The sequence below is a fragment of the Dipodomys merriami genome, unplaced genomic scaffold, assembly GCF_024711535.1.
Source record: "Dipodomys merriami isolate MVZ:Mamm:240054 unplaced genomic scaffold, mDipMer1.0.p SCAF_6, whole genome shotgun sequence".
Taxonomy (NCBI): Eukaryota; Metazoa; Chordata; class Mammalia; order Rodentia; family Heteromyidae; genus Dipodomys; species Dipodomys merriami.
The window spans coordinates 10,209,803-10,233,687 of NW_027206179.1; the positions used below are offsets into that span (position 1 = coordinate 10,209,803).

Genomic DNA, 23,885 nt, shown 5'->3' on the forward strand with positions numbered 1-23,885 from the left:
AGCCACAGCTTGGTTAAAGGTGACAGGACTGGTTTCCTGCCTTTCTCTCACTCCTAAGCAAATCTTTCCCTGTATGTGTGCACCTGTGTTTTCAGGGGAAGGGGCTCCAGGCTTTCAGCTGGCACTGGGAGAAATCAGGCAAGAAAGGAGAGGCTCCAAGCAGAGCTCACCTGGGGTTGGACGGAGCAGAGCCCTTTCCTTCCATGTTGGGGTGGGCTGCCAGCCCTGCTCCCAGCTCCCCTCTCCCATCTCCTCAGCAACCTGGACGGGAGGGGGCTGCTGCAGCCAGCCAGTCTCCAGTACTGCAGCTGGCTACAACCTAGAAGCCTCCCCACAGAACCCCCATGGGTGCAGCAGCCATTCCCCAGCAGTCCTGGTGATAGCCAGTGTGCCCTTCTGGCCACACTGCCAGCTATCCTGGCCCAGGACACCCGCTTTGAGCCTGGGCAGCAGGTGACAGCAGTGACCGGGCACTCACAGCGGGGCCCTGCCTGACAGGAAGAACTGTGTCACCCCCAAAGCCCAGCTGCTGCTCTCCTGGGCACCAAGTTCAACAGGTGCACACTGACTTGTGGCCAATGCCCCTGAGGGGGGCAGCTTTGATTCCCAGGGCTCAGGGTGACCATAGGTGCATGTGCTTAGGGTCACCTTGACCTTGGAAACCAGGACACACACACCCCCAGCCTTGATACCCACAAGCCATAGGGCCAGTCATAGTTTTCTGCCAGGGCCTGTGGCCTTTGTCCTCCGCAGGAGAAGACACGGTGGTGGGTGGCCAGTATGGTACAGACTAGCTCACCCTCTCTCCTTTCCCACACAGGTGCGACGGCCACACGCTACCACCATGGGTGAGGACCACGGGGCCCAGAATCATGCCGTTCTGCCCAACCATGGAGGAATTCTTAAGGACTTCAACAAATACATGGCATATATAGAATCACGGGGAGCCTACCAGGTGGTCCTGGCCAAGGTAGGTGATGAGACCGGGGCAGCCCTTCGTGTCTCCCTGTCTTCTCTGAGGAGTTCCATTTGCTCACTAACCCAGAGGGACCGCATCACCTCATCTGTGGTCGTGCTTGCCATGTGACCAGCAGTGTGTATCGTGGGTGCTAGGGATGTTGATGGGTGATGAGGACCCCAGCCCCCCCAGGGCACTGGCAGGCTGGGCAGAGACCCAGACTCTGCTGCATGAAGCTCACAGCATCCTTGGCCTGTGCTGTCTCCCACCCCAGGGATGAGGGGGCTCACCGGCCTTTGGAGAAGTCCATGCTGGGGCCAGAGTTTTCACCTAATTATTTCCCAATTAAAGGACAGTGGCATGGGGACAGTGACAAAGTGAGTGGAACTCCTGCCCAGTCGTCTCTCTAACCCATGCTATTATAGGTTTCTTCCGTCTTTCCCAGCATGTGTGTGTATGTGCTGACTATGTGTATTTTGGGGGGGGGGCAGTCGTGGGGCCTGAACTCTGGGCCTGGGCACTGTCCCTCAGCTTTTCAGCTCAAGGCTAGCGCTGTATCACTTGAGCCACAGCGCCACTTCCGGCTTTTTTTCTTTTTGCTTATGTGGTGCTGAGGAATCAAACCCAGGGCCTCAGGCATGCAAGGCAAGCGCTCTACCACTGAGCCACCTTCCCAGCCCTGTGTGCATGTTTTTGTGTGTGTATTTTTGCGGTTTTTGGTTTTTATTTGCCAGTCCTGTGGCTTGAACTCAGGGCCTAGGCACCGTCCTTGAGCTTCTTTTGCTCAAGGCTAGCACTCTACCACTTGAGCCACAGCGCCACTTCTGGCTTTTTTTGTTAATGGGGTACTGAGGAATCAAACCCTTCATGCATGCTAAGCAAGCACTCTACCACTAAGCTACATTCTCAGCCCTGTGTGCATGTTTTTGTATGCATAGATGTGCATGCATGTGTGAGTGTGCATGATTGTGAGTCCCTGAGCTTCCCTGGAATGCAGCAGCGCGTGCACCCAGCATTCTGTTGGCAGGTCCTGTGGCTGCGGCTGCAGCTGATCTTGATGAGCAGGTCTGGGCCTTGATCCCAGACAAGTGCAATCCTAATTAGTAACTGTGTGAACTTGGAGTCTACTAGCTGCCCTCCACTTTGTCTTGCGTACCTGGGTCTCTTGCTTTGCCCAGGGTTGTCAAGAAGGTCCTCCAAAGTGTCTGAGGGAATGTCCTCAGTAGTGAAAGGGCCTCCATTGCTATGTGTGCCAGTGAAACTGTATTCATGGACACTGCATGTGTGTGTCATACTCTGATCACTTGCTGCAAGGTAATTGTTTGGTTTGTCCCAGCCATTTAGAAATGAAGGACAGGGAGAATGATAGGAGTTTTGGCATTGATCAAGGTACATTGGACATATAATGTGATCATGAATTGAACCTCCAGAGTTGTGGCATTGATCAAGGTACATTGGACATATAATCTGATCATGGAATTGAACCCCTTTATACAGCTACTTTAATAAAAGACTTTTTTTTTTTTTGTCGGTCATGGGGCTTGAACTCTGGGCCTGGGCACTGTCCCTCAGCTCTTCAGCTCAAAGCAAATGCTCTACCATTTGAGCCACAGCGCCATTTCTGGTTTCCTGGTGGTTTGTTGGAGATAAGAGTCTCACTGAGGGGCTGGGAAGGTGGCTCAGTGGTAGAGCGTTTGCCTTGCATGCATGAGGCCCTGGATTCAATTCCTCGGTACCACATAAGCAGAAAAAGCTAGACGTGGTGCTGCAGCTTAGGTGGTAGAGCGCTAGCCTTCAACTGAAGAGCTGAGGGAGAGTGCCCAGGACCAGAGTTCAGGCCCCATGACCGGCAAAATAAAAAAGAGTCTCACTGACTTTCCTGCCCTGGCTGGCTTTGAACTGCAATCCTCAGATCTCAGCCTCCTGAGTAGCTAGGATACAGGCGTGAGCCACCAGTGCCCAGCCATATAAAGTTTTAAAAAGAAATGCAGGAAGTGGCGCTGTGGCTCAGAGTTATAGAGCACTAGCCTTGAACAAAAAGAGATCAGGGACAGTGCACAAGCCCTGAGTTCAAGGCTCCCAGACACACACTGACAAAAAGAAAAAATTAAAAGGAAATACATCAGGACTGGGAATGTGGCTCAGTGGTAGAGTATTTGCCTAGCATGCATGAAGCCCCGAGTTGGATTCCTCAGCACCACATAAACAGAAAACGCTGGAAGTGGCGATGTGGTTCAAGTGGTAGAGTGCTAGCCTTGAGCAAAAGAAGCTCAAGGACAGTGCCAAGGCCCTGAGTTCAAGCCCCAGGTCTGGCATTTAAAAAAAAAAGAAAGAAAGAAAGAAATGCAGGGAACATTCTGGAAGTCTGTAAGAGAGCAAGAAGATCTGATTTGGCCTGGGACAAGAGCTGAGGGCTGCGATGGGAGGGTCCTCCCTGCAGTAACTTCCGACCTCTCCTAGCAGCCATTGCATCTCTAAGGAGGCTCAACCCAGTCTCCTTGTTCTCAAGGGTGGGGTGCTCATCCTGCATTCCCCCTCCAACCTCACCCCCCATACCCTCAAGTAGCTGGCACTACACCTCCCCTGGTCAGTTGGAGCTTCTCTCCTAACTGACCCTCTGTCTGTTTTTAGTTGTCAGGTTTCAGTCTCCTTCTGGGTCAGATGTCACGGCGGTCCCCATGGGGTAGGTGAAGGCGTCAGTGGTCAGCCTGTCCCCTGCCACCAACCACCAACCACCCCAGCACAGTGCCTGGCCGCAGGGCAGCCATGGTGGGAACTGCACTGCTCTGCACTGAGGTGCCTTTCATGCCCCCGTCACTTCTCTGAGCCATCACCTCCATCACCGCCATTTCACCCCAGCCACCTGAGTAAGATTGCTGATAACCTGATTTGTCATCAGCTCTTGTTGCAGTGCTGATAATTACATCAGAAACAGGTCCCAGCCGTCCTTCCCACTATTTCTGTGGGCTCAGTCGCAGACATGGGATCCTTGTCACATGGCTCCTTGTCACATGCTTTATGTGCTCAGCACACGTAGCCGCATGCCTAGACACCCACCTCCCAACAGAGATGGCTGACAGCAACCCGGCAGCTTCCTCTCACAGACTCCTTCACGGACAGCCGGGGGCCAGGAAGGGGCCGAGACCCAGGGCAGGTGCTGGCCACGAGGCAGGGAGAATTTCTGAACCTGGGGAAGCCAGGCTCCTGTCCTCAAACCAGGGAGTATTTGACTATCCTGTGGGCAGGACACCCCCACAGGCTGCCCAGGTCTCCCTCTTGCCTGGGCCCCAGAATCCCTCTGGGAAGGAACCCAGGCCCTGTGCTCAGGCACCCTAAGCCTGTGACCCTCACTTAGAACCCCTGTGAAGATGGTACAAACAAGCTCCCCCTTCTTGGGAGCAAGTCAGGGTGTCACTGTTCAGCCCCATGCTCCTAGAAGGGGTCCAGAAGCCCCAGGGGGCACACATGGGAAGTCAGATCTTAATCTTTATGGCCACAAAAGGCAGTTTTGTTTTTGTTCTCGGGTGCTGGGGGGCAGTGGAGAAGCCAGACGGTCTGCGGACAGAATCAGCACTACCCAGGCAGAGGGAGACTCTCAGGCCCTCCTCCTCAGTTTCCCTGTCTATAAATGAGTTGATTGACAGATGACTTGCCCATGGACAGGAATTTGCCTGTGATGGACACACAGCCCCGGCCCCCTCAGGATTAGCCAGAAAAGACCCTTCTGCCTCCCAACCCCCCCAAGGGACATGGCTGCATGTCCCCTTTGGTACAGGGGCATTTCCAGTTGTCATGACTGGCGGGAGGAAGCCCGCCCTGGTGAGCACCAGGCCTGCCCAGAACAGGGCCCCGGTGCCAGGTGCCACAGGGACTGGGGGAAAACCGGTCTTCCAGGAAACACGTCTTCCTGTCCTGTGTGCACGTTGGTGACAAGACTTCAGGACCACGTTCAGCGGCCACCACGGAGCGTGGTCCCCACGGCCCTCCCTCGGTGCCCGGCTCTGGGATGGACACGTGCGTGCGTCCCCATCCGCGCTTCCCCGGGTCCGAAGCCTCGCGTTAACCCTCAGCCCTGCGGGGGGGGGGGGGGGGGGCGAGCGCTGGGCCGGCATCTGACACTGAGGCTGGGCGCGGCAGGCCCCCCGCCCCGTGCCGCCCCAGCCCGCAACCACCTGTGGCCGGGGCGGCCTGAGCGGAGGCGCAGGGGCGCGGAGGGGGCTCCCCGCGCCGTCCTCTCCGTGCGGCTGGATTTCGTCATTCATTCATGGAGGAGGGACGGGAAGGCGCGGAGCCGCAGAAAAAATAATCCCTTCCAGGCGCTCCGCGCAGGAGCCCTGCCGGCCGCGGCCGCGGGTTCAAGTTCACGTCCTTCCTCCACCTGGAGGACGGGGTCTTCCTCCCCCCTGCGCGGGGCCTGACTCCAGCTCGGGGGGGGGGGGTCGGGGGGCCCCCCCAGCCAGAGGCGGAACCACATCCTCCAGATGTGGGGTGCGGTGGTCCCCGGTGAGCCGCACTGAGCCGCGCGCGCGCCCGCGCTGAGAGCCCGGCTGCACCACCTGGGCACCGCGAGCGACCGCGCGGGGCCCGGCTCGGCTGCGCTGCGGCCTTAGCACCTCGCAGCGAGTTCGGGAGCAGAAGAGGAGTCCCCGCGCTCGCCCCGGGCCCGCTGCCCTCCTCCCCACCCGGTAGGCAAAGCCTCGGTCCACACAGGGAATCAACCCGGGCCTCCCCGCACCGCCGCTGCCCCGGAGCCCTGCGGGCGTGGTAAACAGGGACGGAGCACGGGCTGAAACCAGGGGCCTTGACCCGCCCGAGTTCCCATCGGGCCTCAAAACTGTGGGAACCATGACTTGCAGGTAGACGCGGAGACCCGCGGGAGGCGCGCGCAAGGAGGCGCGTGCAGGGGAGGTGACAGCGGAAGGAGGCGCGTGCAGGGGAGGTGACAGCGGAAGGAGGCACCCGCAGGGGAGGCAAGAGCGGAAGGAGGCGCGCGCAAGGGAGGCGAGAGCGGAAGGAGGCGCGCAGGGGAGGCGCGCGCAGAGAGGAGGCGCGCTCCCGGGGAGGCGCGCGCAGAGAGGAGGCGCGCTCCCGGGGAGGCGCGTTCCCGGCGAGGCGCGGAAGGAAGAGGTGCGCAAGGGGAGCGGAAGCGCAGGCCGGGGAAAGGAGGGAGGCGCAGCGGAAGGGAGGAAATGCGCTGGGAGCGGAGGCGTAGGAGGGAGGGGGGAGAGGTACCAGGAGTGGGAGCGGGGGCGCGCGGGGGGAGGGGCATGCCTTGCATCCCAGGCGCCCAGAGCACCATTCTCCATGCCCACCTGCCTATCGCAGGATCCGGGCTTGAAAGCCACAGTGCTTCGAGATAAAGTTGCCCGGGGCAGGGCGGGCAGAAGGCAATAAGCCCCTCAGTCTCGCAGAGGGTACAGCCTGACCTCCCACTCAGTGCCCAGGCCTCAGCGAGAGCCTTGACAGGAGGCTTGCGGGTACACTCGAAATGCGAGGACGGTCACCACGGCAATGCGGCCCGCGCATGCGTGATTCTGCCCAGTGCGGGTTGGGGGGGCGCGGGGGCGAGGCGGGAGGGGAGGGCCCCCAGTCCCCGTCATCGCTGCTCGCCCCCGGCCCCCTCCTCCGCCCGCCGCTGGCAGAGCCTTCGCGGGCTCTGATTGGCTAGTTTTTTGTGCAAGGGGCGTGGCCAGTCCTGCTGCAGGAGCCGCGCCTCCGGACGGCGCCCAGTGGTGCCAGCGGCCGGAGGGAAGGCACCACCCACAGCCGCGCTGGGGCGGGTGCAGATTTTCTGGTGGCGCATTGCAGATGCAAAAACAAACCAGGGGCAAATAAGTAAGTGGCGGGGTGGCGGGGTTCCTTGAGAGAATGGGTGGGGGTCGGGGGGGGGTCTAATTACCATTTCTCCTTTCAAAGGCAGCAGGGGGGTCTTTGCGGGCAGGGAATTGGCGTCCCCGGGATTCAGGGGTGCGTCATTCCGGCCCTGGCGGAGGTTGGGGCGCAGAGCCCCACACGCGGCGGAGGCGCTGCGGCTGCAGTCGCCTCCCAGACAGTTCTCTGGGCCGCGGGAACGGCGCCCCCTGCAGTCGTCCGGAGGAGCCCCAGAAGCTGGTAGGCGGTGTAGGGCCAAGAACGCAGCCTTTTCAGACCCAACGGGAGCTTGGACGGAGGCCCAGAGCCCCGGGGGGCGGGGGGATGGGAGGAGTCGTGGTGCAGCCAGGCCTCGATTATGGCACCTGCATTTTGGGAATTAATGGAATACCTGGAGAGCCGGGAGGAGAGACGGGTGGGGGGAGCACTGTTAATGTTTCTTGTGTTGCAGGGAGCACTGTTCATGTTTTTTACGTTGCAGAGATTTTTTTTTGTTATTTTTGTTCGTCTGAGACTCTACTGTAGAGGGTTGAATGGCCCCACGGCCATTTTCCATCCCCGAGAACTTGTGCGTGTGACCTTGTTTGGGCAAAGGGTCTTTGCAGATGAAATCGGGTTGCGGATGCAGTGAAGACACCATCTTGGATTAGGGCGGGCACTGGATCGGATGATTGGCATACCGAGAGGGAGGGGGGGAGGCTCAGGAGGCGGGGCCGCGTGGGCTGTGGGGGCAGAGACGGAATGACGTGTGTCTACAAGCCCCGCGCACGGCAAGGATTTCCTGCAGACTAGACTAGATCCTCCTCAGGCTTCAGATGAGCGGCCCTGCTGCCTCCAAGAGTGTGAGAGAGAGAACACGTCTCTTGTCCGAAGCCCTTAGTTTGTGGTACTTCGTGGCTTTGTGGTGACCCCAAATAGGAATCGAGTCCTGTTGTGCTCTCCTAATTCCTCCGAGTCATTGCGCTGGTTTCCTGACTGCTCCACGAATACATCAAATTCATTTCTTCCACAGGGCCTGTCCCTGTGATGTTTTACCCTGTCAGATATGCGCGTGTCCTTGTGTACATATGAATCATGTGTCAGTTCAGAAGTGATCTCAGACAGGCTGATTACCCCCTGCCCTGGCCCCGCCCACCACGCTTTCCTATTTCTCACAGATTTTTCATTTAGTATAATGTGCTTTTTCTTTTTTCATTGTGGAACTCAGAAGACACTGCATCCAGGTGGCTGCATGAGTCTGCACTTTTTCTTAGAGACATCTTTAAAGCCAGGTAGTAAGCAGGGCCCTTGGGAAGTTTCCCAGGGGTAGGGCAAGAGCAATGAGATTTGAGCTCCAAGAAGTGAGTAGGAATTGGATGGACGAAGGAAAAGGGAGAAAGGCGTTGTGGACAAACAGTTTTGTCAGATGATCGGCAGAGCATCAGCTGCTCCTACCCATAATGCCCCAGGAGCTATCCTGGGTGATGACACTCCCCCATCCAGCACCACATTCTACTCAAGCTAGGCACCTGGTCAGTTTTTGTTTTTAATTTGGTAGTGAACACCCAACATAAAACCCACATGTAACACAGCTCAACGGCAGGCATTAAGCAGTCACATGGCTACCCCTGACACTACCACCCAGCTCCCACACTGAAGCTCTGCTCCCATTCAACACCAAGTCCCCTTCTCCCTCAGTCTCTGTCACCCTCTCTCCCCTACCCCACGCAATCCTATTTCCAGTCCCTGGATCTGACCACCTAGGAAGCACCTGTGTGTGGATCCTGCAGTGTGTGTCCTTCTGTATCCCATTCTCAAGTCCCTCACATTGCAGCAGATGTCAAAATGTTCTTTCTTGTCATGGCTGAGTGATATATGTATATAGCAAATGGCTTTGTAGAGCAGGGGAGAATGCATATGTTCTGGGCTGAGGATGAATAAGGTGATGCCTTGCCTCTCGTGACAAACCAGGGTCTGGGGAGAAAAGGATATCTATTAAATTGTTGCTTTTTTTTTTTTTTTTTTTTTTTTTTTTGCATTTGTGGTTTTGCTGGAGAGGTGATTTTTTTTTTTAATGACCCAGCCTGTAGTGAAGTGGTGTTGTCTATGTTCAAGAAGGCTGAGTGTGTTTCCACAGAAAGTAACACATTGGAGGCAGGAGTTACATTGTTTAGCTTTGAATTCAGTGTTCATGAATCATGGGAAATAAGGCATCTTTAAGCAGGAAAGTATGAACAAGGTTGTGTGTTAATAAAGATGTCATGACCTGAGGTGGATGGAGACCTAGCTGTGTCCCCAGGGAACAATGGTCAGTTCACCGATTCAGGGTTCTTGGCCAGCGAAACCAGTACAAACCAACTGTGTCCTCTTCCCAGGTCTTTTATGAGAACAAGATTGGGCATAGAAATCACCTAGCACGATGCTCGTGATAAATAGTAGGAGGGCAGATACTGTACAACTAGACAATAAAGGCAGCTTCCCTAATCCAACTGGAACTGCAAGCCTGGAAAGAGGCACGTGGGATTGCCCAGTAGCTAGGCTGCCAGGCCATTCCAAGCAGCCACTAGACACAAATGGGAGTAGACCACGCACCAGTCATTAGTGGGCTCCCCTTGGCACAGGATGTCCCACTTCACCTGTCCCAGAATTATCTAGATTGTGTAAGCTTCATGTGAGGAGGCAAAGGTACATTGTACCTCATGCCTGTGTCATATTTCATAGTCAAAAAAGGCAAATTTGACATCAGAGTCATGCTTTGAGCAAAGGGCGGGGCTTGACCAGACACCATATCTCAATGACTAAAGAAAGACAGACCCCTACAAAGGGGCAGGTTAATGGAAGGAGGTGGAGCTTGAGCAAAAAATTCTATGTGTCAGTGGCTAAAGGTAAGGTGCAACTCCACAGGGGGGTGGAGCAGAGTTAAAGGAAGTCAGGGCCTGGGCACAGGGTAGGGCTCACATTTGGGGGCCCCATTATGTCACAGCATGAGGATGCACCCATGGTGGCCAGGGGTTCCCAGCCTCATCCAGGGCACTGACCAGCTGCCCAGGTAAAGGTCCAGCCCTCTGCCTGCCCAATCCCTAGGAAAGCTGTACCCAGAGGAATGAGAGGACAAACCTCCCACTGAGGTGGACTCTGAACCACAGCCTGGGGGGAGGGGGTACTGCACCAAAGGGTCTCCTTCCACACCTGAGGGAGCACCCCAGGGTAGCTGTGCCAGTGAGCAGTAAAGGTGCAGAGGAGCTAATGGCTAATGGGGACACAGAGGAGGGAAACCTGCCATACAGAAAGAAGGTCAGGGGACCTTGGTTGGGATTTGGAATAAGGATAGAAAGTAGATGAACATTTTGGGGTGCCTGGATGGACAGGGCTGAGGGAAGCTAACCATTGCGGAGTTAGAAAATCAAGAGGAGGAAGATACTGGTTTATTCACTCTGGGCCTCACACTTGCTTGACTTGGAACTCTTCCACTTGAGCCACCCCTTCAGCCCTGCTTTTTGCTGCTTATTTTGGAGATATTCTTGCAGACTTTTCTACAGTGACTGGCTTTGAACCATGATCCCCTGGATCTTAGCTTCTTCACTAGCTAGGATTACAGGCATGCGCCACCAGCACCCAGCCGTGATGTGTTTTGACTGGAAATCCTTGTGATCAGTATTGCCCACTACAATAGCCCTGGCTATGTGCATGTGTTGCTATGAACACAGAAAGGACCTGAACTATGATCCTAGGGCTGTGATAAAGCACTCTTGGAATGTCCGTCCTCAGTGTTTGTAATGGCATGTATGTCAGTATTTGCTGTTGCACTTAGTGGACTGTTTATCTAGACATTGATGGACTCCTCCTGAACCCTGAAAGCCAGTACACACACACACACACACACACACACACACACACACACACGCTCACTCACTCATTCACCCACCCTGCCACAGTCAGCGTGTGGGAACAGGGGCTTCTCTCGGTGCTGAAGGACAGGTAGTCTTTGGATACTTGGGGTTCCAGCTGACTGACATTCTGATCTGGTCTCCCTCTGGTGGAAGGGGTGGTGGGTAGATAAGTAGCTGAACAGTGAAGTTCCAGAAGTAAGGATTTGTTGGCTTAAAAAAGAGCTGTGTGAGATTCCTCTCATTCCTGAGATTACGGGGGGGTGGGGGGGAGATCTCGTTTTTACCTCAGTTCTTTTCTTGGACTCAATGTTTGTGTGAGTGTGTGTGTGTTCCTATTGAGTCATTTTTAAGGCGATGTCTAATTGAAATCAGTTATAATCCAGGTGTGTAAAACCAAAGAGAAGAAAGCAATCATTGTTATATGCAAATGGGTGCCTGTCTTTCTTCCTGGCCTTCCATAAGCCATCTCACTGCCCGCCTGCCCCTGTGACCCCACACTTGGATCTTTCCAAGCCTGGTCCACAGTCCAGGTGTGACAGGTCCCCTGGGACAAGTGACGGCATGTCCCAGAGAAAACAGGCCTCCCTCCTCCCCCTATACCACTGCCCCCGCCGGGGCACCCCTTCCTAAAGGAGTCTTTCTTCCCTGGGCCTCCCAAGTTCCCAGGAGTTGGGGGACTATGTGAACCTGATGTCCTGCTGCCTTTACATCCTACGATCTAACCTAGAAGATGTGCCCAGGAAAGCCTGACTCCCTCCCAAACATTCTGACCAAAAATCCATCCAGAACCTTCCAGAACTGGGCCCAAGGCCAAGGACACAGGTAGGACAAGTGAGTGCGCATGTGTGTGGGGTGGGGGGGGCGGGGTATGCTGAGTGCTGCTCTCCTCAGCCAATAGTAATCGCATGTCCCCAGCTTCAGGCTTGAGCTCCCTCCCTCCCATCTGGGCTCCAGCCTGGCTCTTGTCTCCATGGAGACAGCAGCCGCATTGACGTAGTGCAATGTTGCCTGCTCCCTAGCAACAGGTGATTATCTGCCACAGCTGTGTGCTCATTGGTTGAGGAGAGGTTTGCAGAGGAGAGCTGCATCCCTCCAGCCCTTTGCTGTCTCAGAGGTGCCTGGCCTTGGAAGAGGGCCCCTCCCAGCCAGCCAAAAACAATTATTACACATAAAATACAATTATACAGAGAACCCTGGCTCTCCCTGTGCCCCTCCCCAGGCTCCTGCACCCCACAGTGAGGGATGTGGAGTCTCCTTTTGGGGTGATGGAATGTTCTAGAACTAGACGCAGATGATGGTAACATCATTGTCAATGACCCACACACTATAAAGGGTAGATGTTAAAGTGTGTAGCTTGTACAGCAACCCACGGTCATTCTCCATGCCCAGGACATCTGACTCCCAGCTCCAGGCCCTTAGCCTACCCCTTTTTGTCCTTGAAGACTACTAGGGAGCAGGGGGACTCCTCTGCCTGGATCCATTATTGCCCTCAGGGTTGGTGCAGCTGACCTTCCAGATCCAAGGATCCTTGCCCCTGACTCACAGCCAACCTCAGACCCGTGCTCCCATTGCCCAGTTTGTGTGGCCCTCGGCCATCTAGAAAGTGCCAGTGCAGCCCACAGTACCTGAAACACTTGCCCTGGAGGACAGCTGCCTCCACCCTGTGACCTTCCCTCATTCCTTCCTCTCCTTGGCCTTTTATGCCCCCTCAGGGTGAGTCCTGCCACGTTCTCCATGTTTAGAACCCACACCCACTCCGCACCTCTCAGCTTCAGAGATCAAAGGTCCAGAACAATTGTCTTCTTGGTTCTTCCTGTTGCCCCTCGCAGTCTGCCCTCCCTGGGACTACCTCTAATCTCCACACTTTCAGAGACACCATCTACACACCAGACACAGAAGGCAAGGTGTTCTGTGACGTTATAGAGAGGAAACCCAGAAAAAGTTCATCCACAGACAGGTAATGGAGTTTTAGTTCCCAGGGGAAAGAGACAAATGCCCAAAAGAAGGATTCGGGGTGGAAGGGGTGGGGGTGGGGAAGGCTGACTTTCTCTCACAGTTTCAGAGACCTCAGCTGGCCCAAGGCAAGCAGGGTACCATAGTAGAGGGCACAGTGGAGCAGAGCTGTTTGTCTCATAGAAACCAGCAGAGAGACAGCGGTCCAGAGACTAGATAGACCCCTCAGCATCACATCCCAAGTGGCCTCCATCCAACTGGGCCCACACCTCCTAATAGCACCATCAAATGGCATCCCAAGCCAGGCACTGGTGGCTTATGCCTGTAATCCCAGCTACTCAGGAGGCTGAGTCCTGAGTATCATGGTTCAAAGCCAGCATGGGCAGAAAAGTTCCCATGAGACTCTTATCTCCAGTTAACCACCCAAATCCAAAGTGGGGCTGTGGCTCAAGTGGCAGAGCGCTAGCCTTGAGCAAAAGAGGTTCAGGGACAGCACCCAGGCCCTGAGTTCAAGCCTTACAACCAACCAAAAGAAAACATGGTATCCCAACAGTCGATCCAGCAGTGAATTCCCAGCCCTCAGGGTCCTCCACCAGCTGTAGCCACACCTTGTCCCATGTGAGCCCTTAAAACAGCTATAGTGGGGCTGGGCTGGTGGCTTGGTGGTAGAGTGCTTGCCAAGAATGTATGAAGCCCTAGGTTGGATTCCTCAGAACCACATACACAGAAAAAGCTGGAAGTGGCACTGTGGCTCAAGTGTGCTAACCTTGAGCAAAATAAGCTCTGGGACAGTACTGGGCCCTGAGTTCAAGCCCCAGGACTGGCCAAAAAGAAAAAATCTATTGCACAGTGCCCCAGATTTTCAGGCAGGGGAGGGGGCAATTTCAAGAACAGACATTTATTTCCTGACAGCTGCAAAAGCTGAGGCCCAAGGTCAGAGTGTGCAGAGCCGGCTGCTCTCTGGGATTTGCAGGTGGTTACTGTATTCCCATTGCTATAATAAAACACCTGAGATTAACTTCTAAAGACCCAAGGTTTATTTGGGCTCAAGATTTTAGGCATGGACTGGGAAGGTGGCTCAGTGGTAGAGCGCTTGCCTTGCATGCATGAGGCCCTGGGTTCCATTCCTCAGCACCACATAAGCAAAAAAAAAGCCGGAAGTGGCGCTGTGGCTCAAGTGGTAGAGTGCTAGCCTTGAGCTGAAGAGCTGAGGGACAGCGCCCAGGCCCAGAGTTCAGGCCCCACAACCAGACCCAAAAGATTTTAGGCATGTGGTGAGGTCACACTGGGAGCACAAGACAGAGCAAAACCATTGACATAACAAGCCACAGGGAAGAGCTGAGAGGCCCAGCTCTGCTAAAGACCTCCCACTGGACTCTAGCCTTTAACATACGAGCCTTTGGGGAACATTCGAAAGCAGGCCTTCCTGCCATGAGTGATGGTACCTGTTCTTGAGAGACTCCAGTCATATGGGGTCAGCCCCCAGCCTATGAGCTCATTGCCTCTCCATCCCCTCTTTAAAGACCCCTGCCTAGCTAGGCATAATGACCTTCACACATCCCAGCACTCAGGAGGCAGAGGCAAAGGGACCAAGAGCTCCAGACCAGCCTGGGTACCACAGTGAAACCTGCCTCAAATAAAGCTGGTGTGGCTCACACCTGTCATCCTAGCTACTCAGAAGGCCAACATCAAGGTTCGAAGCCATCTGGGTCAGTAAAGTCCATAGGGTTCCTATCTTCAATAAAGCACACACAAAAAAAGAAAAAAGTGAAGCTGTGGCTCAGTGGTGGAGCTCTAGTCTTGAGCAAAAAAAAATGCTCAAGGGCAGCACCCAGACCCTGAGTTTAAGCCCCAGGATTGGTACCCAAAAATAAAATTTCATCTCCAAATATACTCACTTTGGGGTTAGAGTACCAATATGAGGGACATAACTCAATCCATACAGCACCCTAAAAGGTACTAGATCTCCCAGTCACCCCCATGGTTCCCATCACTTACTGGAGGAAAAAAAAAAAACCAGACCTGAGCCACACTGTCCACAGGCTCGGCCGTCAGTGATCCACGTGAGTGCTCGGGCGAGTTGCTTCCTTCGGCCTTTTGGCTGGTGTGAATCGTGCTGCTGTGACGTGGCATGTGGCATGCGCGGGCCGCCACACCCCGGTTGTCAGTGTCACTCTGTAGAAACCTGGGTGACTTGTTCACCACTGAGCTTTTGAGGAACTGCCAGATGGAGCCACGGCTGCTGGACCATTTTACATCGCCGGGGTTTCTTTCTGAGGTGATGAATGCTCCAAAATTATTGTGGTTGTGATTATACAACTCTGCATATGTATTAGACTCCATGTTGTACCTTAAGTCGTTGAATTGATGGGGTGTAAATTAGCTCTCAATAAAGATGTTAGTGACCAGACTTGGTGTACATACCTGTGATCCCAGCACTCCAGGCAGAAGCAGGAAGAGGGCAAGTTCAAGGACAGCCTGAGCTGTGTAGGGAGACCCCGTCTCAAAAATAAACAGAGCTCAAGCTGGGGCCCAATGGCTCACGCCTGTCATCCTAGCTATTCAGAAGGCTGAGATCTTAGGATCGTGATTCAAAGCCAGCCCAGGCAGGAATATCCATCAGATTCTTATCCCCCCACCGAACCACCAGAAAACCAGAAGTGGCGCTGTGGCTCAAGTGGTAGAGTGCTCGCCTTGAGCTGAATAGCTGAGGGACAGCACCCAGGCCCAGAGTTCAAGCCCCACAACCAACAAAAAAACAGCTGGACATGAGTGACTCACACCTGTAATCTTAGATACTCAGGAAGCTGAGATCTGAGGATCAAGGTTCAAAACCAGCCCAGGTAGAAAAGTCTGAGACTCTCCAGTAAACCACAGAAAACCAGAAGTGGCTCTGTGGCTCAAGTGGCAGAGCGCTAGCCTTGAGCTGAAAAGTTGAGGGACAGCGCCCAGGCCCAGAGTTCAAACCCCATGACAAAGTAAATAAACAGCTGGGCATGGGGGACTCACAATTGTAATCCTAGCTACTGAGGAGGCTGAGATCTGAGGATCATGCCTTGACATCAGCCCTCGCAGGAAAGTCCATGAGACTTATCTCCAAATAACCACCAAAAAGCCAAAATGGAGCTGTGGCTCAAGCAGTAGAGCACTAGCCTTGAGCAAAAAAGCTCAGGGACAGTGTTCAAGCCCCAGGATTGGCAAAAAAAATTAACCTTTTAGGCAATATAAAAATCACAATTATGCATATCAAATTTTTCAATTGAAATAATTTAAAACTGCATTTTTCCATGAAACTTGCTTGTGCCTAGGAAATGATGGCTCATGTTTATAATCCTAGATACATGAGAAATTGGGATTGGGTGGGTCGTGGTATGAAGCCAGCTAGGGGACAGAGGACACCATCTCAGCCAATAACTGGGCATAGTGATGCATACCTGTCATCCCAACTCTAAGATAAAGTATAAATAGGATGATGTTCCAGGAGCACACCCAGTTTGTGAGGGAGGGAGAACAACCCATCTCAAAAATAAGTAGGAGCCAGGCGCTGGTGGTTCATGCCTGTAATCCTAGCTACTCAGGAGGCTGAGATCTGAGGATCGTGGTTCAAACCCAGCTGGGCAGGAAAGACCGTGAGACTCCTATCTCCAATAAACCACAAGAAAACCGGAAGTGGCTTGTGGCTCAAGTGGTAGAGCGCTTGCCTTGAGCTGAAGAGCTGAGGGACAGTGCCCAAGCCCAGAGTTCAAGCCCCATGACCAACAAAGATAATAAGTAGGGCTGGGAAGGTGGCTCAGTGGTAGAATGCTTGCCTTGCAGGCATGAGGCCCTGGGTTCAATTCCTTAGCACCACATAAGCAGAAGAAAAAAGCCGCAAGTATCACTGTGGCTCAAGTGGTAGAGTGCTAGCCTTGAGCTGAAGAGCTGAGGGACAGCACCCAGGCCCAGAGTTCAAGCTCCATGACCAACAAAAAAAAGTAAAAATAAAGTACACCAAGCCAGGTGCTGGTGGCTCATGCCTGTAATCCTAGCTCTTCAGGAGGCTCCCATCTGAGGATCACAGTTTGAAGCCAGCCGGGGCAGGAAAGTCCATGACACCATCTCCAATAAACTCAAAAAAGCTGAAGTGGTGCTGTGGCTCATGAGCAAGGGAAGCTCAGGGACAGCGCCCAGGCCCAGAGTTCACACCAAGCCCCAGGATCAGCAACAATAAACACAACAGAATAAGGCTGGAGCCCCAGCTCAAGTGCAGTGCCTGCCTAACAAGCGTTAACCTGCTTTTTCCACCAGAAGAAAAAAGAGGCCAGGCACCAGTGGTTGACACCTATACTCCTAGCCCCTCAAGAGACTGAGACCTGGGAATCCTAGTTCAAAGCCAGCCCAGGCAAAGAAGTCCCAGAGACTATCTCCAATGAACCACCAAAACGCCAGAAGTAGAGCTGTGGCTCAAAGTGGTAGAGTGCTTGCCTTGAGCAAAACAGCTCAGGGACAGCGCCCAGGCCCTGAGTTCAATCCCCAGGACGGCAAAATAGAAAAGGAAGATGATGAATTTTTGTGGGACTGGAGGCTGCTCAGTGGTGAGCACTTGCTCCATATTCCATTCCCAGCACTGAAAACAAAGAATTCATCAGCTTCATGCCTGGCCTGTGAGGTGCACAAGTGGGAGAGCACTAGGAGCCATTTCCTATTCTCTGCAGGAAGAAGAACTTAGGGTGCAGCTGGTCTCCCCCAAGTCGCCATGACTTAGTCACTGTGTTCCTTATTGTGTTTTGAGGCATCTACCCCTGCAGCCAACCCCAAGATGAACGGGAACAGGGTGACCCACAAACTCCCCAGGAATTTCCACACTCACTTTTGCCTCTTAACCCAGAACCAGAGATTAATCGCCAGGAAACCAGAAGTGGTGCTGTGGCTCAAAGTGGTAGAGTGCTAACCTTGAGCATAAAGCCCAGGGACAGCACCCAGGCCCTGAGTTCAAGCTCCACAACTGACCAATAAAATAAAAAGTTCTCTGAAGCCAGGCACTGGTGGCTCACACTTGTAATCCTGGTACTCAAGACACAGATCTGGGATCAAGGTTCCATGCCAGCATTGGCAGGAAGGTCTGTGAGATTCTTTAGTTAATCACCAAAAGACTGGAATTGGAAGCACAGCTCAAGTGGTAGAGCACTAGCCATGAGCAGAACAAAAAGCGAGAATAAGAGGCCCTGAGGTCAAGCCACCACAAAACCAGTAGTCCTGACTACATGGGAGGCAAAGATGAAGGATCAAAGTTCAAAGCTACCCTGGGCAGAAAAGTTTGTGAGAGGCTATCTTAACCAGTGGCTCGGCTTTGATGTCTGCATGTTTCATCCCAGCTACAGGAGAAGCACAAGTAGGAGGATCAGACTCCACACTGGCCTGAACAAGGCTACATGCTACCTTGAAAATAACAAAAATAGCCAGGCACCAGTGGCTCACACCTGTAATCCTAGCTACTCAGGAGGCTGAGATCTGAGAGTCGCAGTTCAAAGCCAGCCCGGGCAGAAAAGTCCATGAGACTCTTATCTCCAGTAAACCACCAGAAAAACAGAAGCACTGTGGCTCAAGTGGTAGAGTGCTTGCCTTGAGCTGAAGAGCTGAGGGACAGCACCCAGACCCAGAGAGTTCAAGTCCCATGACCGACCAAAAATAATAAGGCAGGTACTGGTGGCTCATGCCTATAATCCTAGCTACTCAGGAAACAGATCTCAGGATCAGTTCTAAGCCAGCCAGGCAGTAAAATCCATGCCTTATCTCCCTTAACCACCAGAAAGGGGAAAAAAAGTGGTTCTGTGGCTCAAGTGGTAGAGCACTAACCTTGAGCAAAAAGAGCTCAGGGACAGTGCCCTGGCCCCGAGTTCAGGTCCCGTGACTGTGGGGGGGAAGTGCACAGGGAGGAAAATAGAACAGACTCTTTTCTTTGAGGGAGGGGGAGAGGAATAAACAGGGTGAATGAGGATGAATATCCAATTCATGGATTTGCATCGATGAGAACAAGAAACCTGTTGAAACTGTATTTTAGAAAGTAGAGAAGGTGAGGGAGAGGGAGGGGCGAGTTTGACCCAGAACATTGTCTGCAAGTGTGGAATTGTCACAATGCAACCCAAGACATATTAATAATAGGTTTTTTTAAATGAATGTAATCCAAAAAGAACTGGGAGTGTGGCTTGGGTGGCAGAGTGCCAAGCTAGGAAGCATGAGGCCTAGAGTTCAAACTGCAGCCCCACCAACGAAACAAATAAAATACTTTGTGTCCCCACCTCTGTGCTGGCGCAACAGCCATGGCAAGCCACAGGTGGCAATCAAAATTAAACTTTGTTCCAAATGTACTGGCTGTGTTTTCTTTTTCCCCAGTGCCGGGGAATGGAACTGAAGACATCCACGTGCTAGCAAACACCTCAGCCCCTTACCATTTCCTTTGTATTTGCTTTTAATTTATTGAGATAGCTCTATGTAGCCCAGGCTGGTGTCTGGAACTCACCATCCCTCTGCTTCTTGAGGATAACAAGTGTGCACACAACCATACCCTACTTTCAGTCTGTCAGCAGTCACTTGAGACTCTTAAGGAACAAAGTATAAATCTCAGTGATGGCTGGCTGGAGGATTGCTTCCTTTGCAGCGAGCCAGACTCCTATTTTCCCTAGGTAAGAATAAGCCATTTTGGTACCAAAGGGTGGCCTCCTGGGTGCATGTCCACATGCCCCCCGCCTTCCCCTGCAAGCTGCTGGCTCTGAGAGCTGCCTAAGGAGCTACCTGGGCCCACACAGCAGGTGCACCTACACACCTACCCACAAACCCTGTGCCCTGCCCAAGGCGTGGCCCAGCCGGTGACCCGTGAGAGCTGAGGTCACTGGGAAAAGGAGCAAGGACTGTGGTTCCCCCTGGCGGAGCCGTGGGAGGACTATGATCAGGAGGATGAGACAGGAAGGCTCAGGCTTCCGGAGGACTTCCTCCGGCTGCCAGAAGGATTCAGAGATGCCAGTGTGGAGAGTGGGGGCCGGCTCAGCACCTGGCCAAGGTGAGAGAATGTTCCATTCTCCACACGTGGCTCTACCCCAGCTCCTTGGTAGAGCCTTCCACAGCTATCCCTGCTCAGCATGACCCTTGCCATGTGGCCTGCCATTTTCCAGATCTTTCCCCCCTGGGGTAGAACAAAAGCACTGTGGTCACTGAAGCTCCCAGCTGTCTCAAGTATGCTGATGACAAGCAGGTGAATGTCCAGGCCCGGCCTCTGTAATTAACCTCCACCGCCCCAGGTTCCCACCAGTAGATTCAACCAACCATAGACCAAAATACCCCTTCCAAGTGGAGCATGGTGGCTCCCACCTGTAATCTCAGCTACACATGAGGTGTAAGTAGAAGAATCTCATTCCCAGTCTTGAGAGACTCCCCCTGCTATGGGGGCAACAAAAGCAAAGTAGGGCCAGGTGCCAGTGGCTCATGCCTATAATCCTAGCTACTCAGGAGGCTCAAGATCTGAGGATCACAGTTCAAAGCCAGCCCGGGCAGAAAAGTCCATGAGACTCTTATCTCCAATAAACCACCAGTAAACTAGAAGTGGCGCCATGGCTCAAGTGGTAGAGCACTCGCCTTGAGCTGAAGAGCTGAGGGACAGTGCCCAGGCCCAGAGTTCAAGCCCCACCACCAACCAAAATAAAAACAGGATAGGGCAAGGGGACATGGCTCAAGTGGTAGAGTGCCTGCCTAGCAAGCCTGAGGCCCTGAGTTCAAACTGTAGGACCACCAAAAAATAAAAGCTACATGTGCTGAGTGCACAGTTTCTTTTTGTCAATTGTTCTAGTGGTCTAGAGATTTCAGACTCTTACCAGGCCATGTTAGGGAAGGGACCAGAGTGCCCGTGAGAGTCGCAGAACCACACCTGTAGTCCCTTTGCATCCAGATCTGTTTGCCTCCCAATTGCACTGACATGGTGTCTCACCCCTCCCCCATGGGACGGGGCACACCATCCCCCATGATCCCAATTGGTAATCATTGTCTTTTCTCATGCTTTCCTTGGCAAGTGGCCTGTTCAGTCCTAGCATTCGGTGGCCAGCAGCAAGTGATACTGAAGATAAAGATCCAGGTCCAAATCGGCCCCTCCATGGGACTTGCATCTCTGATTCTTCCTGGAAGGGCCACGTGTGTGTGGGCAGCAGGGCGGGGAGCCCAGCACCTTCTCTCAGGATGACCAAGGTGATAGGGACAAAGGTCTTTGACTGTACTGGACAGGTGGAGCTACAGCTCCAGTAGTAGACAAACCACCCTCGGTGCAGAGCCAGCTGATCCGAAAATAAGAACAGTCGGCTGGACCAATTTTTTTCTTTGACTAGAAAAAAAGAAAGTCAGATGCTGGTGGCTCACGCCTGCATTCCTAGCTACTCGGGAGGCTGAGATCTCAGGATCATAGTTCAAAGCCAGCCCAGGCAGGAAAGTTTGTGAGACTCCTCTCTAACCACCAGAAAACCAGAAATGGCCCTGTGGCTCAAAGTGATGGAGTGCTAGCCTTGAGCAAAATGCTCAGGGACAGTGCCCAAGCCCCGAGTTCAAGTCCCACAACTGCCTCCACCCCAAAAAAAAATGCCAGCTGTGTGAGAGGTGTGTGTGTGGTGTGGCTCACGTGGTAGATTGCCAGCCAGGTAGCTGAACACGCATGTGTCTCCAAGTTTAAACCCAGATACTGGAGGGGGAAAAAAAATCCAACTGGACATTGTGGCCATGCCTGTCACCCAGAGACTCAGGAGATGGAGGCAGGAGAATGGAGAGTTCTAAACCAGACTGCAGTACATAGTGAGGCCTTGTCTCAAAAACAGACAAACCAACTGATAATCCCTGAATTGAGACAATTCCAGCTGAAGTTTTTTTATTATTATTTATGCTCCACACACCTATTCTGGTTTTCGTGTTCATGTACAGCAAACCCAATACATCCTGTGAGACTCTGTTCTATACTTGGTTATTAAAAGTGGCTTTGTGGAGAATTTGCCTCCTTCAGGAATAATATGTGCTCAGAGCTTTGTTCAGGCATGTCCAGCCACTCTAGAATATTCAGCCAATTAAGTGGAATTAGTGAATTTTTTTTAATTTTCTTTTCTTTTGGTGCCAGTCCTGGGACTTGAACTTAGGGCCTGGGTGATGAGAATTAACACCTGGCTACTTTAAAGTGCTTTAGAGTACTTTAACTTACAAAATGGGTTTATTGAGCATACCTCCTGATACATCAGAAAAATCAGCTATATCCATAAACTTCAGACTTCTTGGAAGAATCCAGGTGTTGGAAGGAAAGATTTGGTGCACAAGCAGATTATCTGAGTGACTGGCCGGTTCATACCCATGGTGCCTCAGTTGCACTATCTGTAACCCAGGTTTGGCCGTAGCCACACATCACCGGGCTGTTGTGAGGGTGCATTCGCTGACAGAAAGTGCTTGAAGCTGCACCTGATCTCCCGGAAAGCTACCCTGAGTGTCAGTGGCTAGTGGAAGGGTTGGCTGGAGTCCAGGGTTGCTGGCACATTCAGATCTGGCTAGGGCTTCTGTGTTTATCCATGGCTTCAGCAACCAGCGGCCCTCGGCCTTGCTCCAGGCTGCTTCTTGGGTGGCCCCCCGTGAGATCCGTGTCTGTCCTTACTGTCCAGTGGAGTATGGTGGCTTCTAACCTCATTCTAGCCAGGACTGAGGTTACAGCCCTTGGACCCCGAGGTCCTCCCCCCAGGCATCCCAGCCCCAGAGAGGAGGGGAATGTGCTAGAATTGCGTGGAGGAATCTGGGCACTGGGGCTCACAATCCTAACAAGGAGACTGAAGACGGAGATTCCCAGCCCAGGCAGGAAAGTTCCTAAGACCCATCATCTCCAATGAACCATCAAAAAGCCAGAAATGGAGCTGTGGCTCAAGTGATAGAGCACCAGCCTTGAGTAAAAAGAGCTCAGGAACAGTGCCCGGGCCCTGAGTTCAAGCCTCAGGACCAGCGCACACATACACATAGTAGAACTGAGTGGAGGAGACTCCCCCGGTTTCCCGCATGAGTCCCTTCACTGCCTCTGCTCTGTGAACTTTCCTCTGAGCCTTGTGTCCCCAAGGTGGGGGAATCAGGTAACTTAGAGTGGCATTCCCAGGGCATTCAGGCCCCACTGGGACACCCAGCAGGACTTCTGTGACAGTGACAAACACTGGGCTGTGTCCCCTGATGGCTGTCCAACCTGGAGTTGGCAAGGTGGCCTATGTGAACCGTGACTAGTTCCCCCTGCAGCTCCTGTAACCACCTGGCCCTCACCTGGTCTTCCCTCTACCGACGCCACCCAGCAGCCCGCTGCAAGTGCCATCAGACTCACCCAGATGGCTGCCTGAGCCTGCCTGGCACCTCCTGCGTCTACCCGGCTCTTCACTGGGTCCCCAAGTCTGGTCCCCATCCAGGCCCAAGCTCAGGGCTGGCGTGGGACGTCACAGTGGGAAACACGCATGTCCACAGAGAATGGGTGGGCTGCGCTCACCCAGACCCTCATCTGCTTCCTGCTCTCTTTCTCCAATCCCTTGCTACAGGACGATTACAGCTTGGGACAGCCATGTCCAGCCGGAAGTACAAGGACAGACCGGACGACCAGCCTGGTGTCCGTGGAGACCCGTACTGCCAGCCAGGTGCGTGTGGGTATCTGCAGGGACATGGTCACGGGAGCAGCAGTGCAGACGGCGGACCTAGGGGAGTTGAGGAATGTGACTCTTGACTCAGGGCTCAACGCTTGACTCAGTGGGATTCTCTTGAGACACTTATGGGGGACCTGGGGTCAGGAGGAGACACACAGGAGCTGACTGGGGACCTGTGTGGTGGCCCTTTGTCCCCCGTGCTCCAGAGAAAGAAGCAGGAGGTAGAAAGGCAAGGGGACACAAGGTCTCAGCGGGTCACCAGGCCCAGGCTTAAATGTCTGGTGAGTTCCAGACACCTGAGCCCCAGTCTGGCCACAGGTCTTAAAGGCACTGGCTGAGCAGGGAGCCCTTCCTTTCTTCAAAAGAAGACAGGGCAGCCCGGTGCTGGTGGCTCACGCCTGTAATCCTAGCTACTCAGGAGGCTGAGATCTGAGGATTGCAGTTCAAAGCCATCTGGGACAAAAAAGTCTGTGAGACTCTTTACCTCCAATAAACCACTCAGAGAACCGGAAGTGGCGCTATGGCTCAAGTGGTAGAGTGCTCTCCTTGAGCTGAAGAGCTGAGGAACGGTGCCCAGGA

At 53.5% G+C, this 23,885-nt stretch overlaps 1 protein-coding gene across 1 annotated transcript in view; it reads left to right on the forward strand.

The window, feature by feature from the left end:
* The window catches only part of Zfr2 (zinc finger RNA binding protein 2), an 87,973-nt gene that overhangs the window by 43,505 nt on the left and 20,583 nt on the right, over positions 1 to 23,885 (forward strand). The window contains exons 2-6 of the mRNA XM_070003298.1: positions 258 to 453; positions 821 to 970; positions 3,590 to 3,641; positions 6,875 to 7,069; positions 23,205 to 23,300. Coding sequence (XP_069859399.1) covers positions 258 to 453; positions 821 to 970; positions 3,590 to 3,641; positions 6,875 to 7,069; positions 23,205 to 23,300 — 689 coding nt within the window. The remainder of the gene's footprint in view (positions 1 to 257; positions 454 to 820; positions 971 to 3,589; positions 3,642 to 6,874; positions 7,070 to 23,204; positions 23,301 to 23,885) is intronic.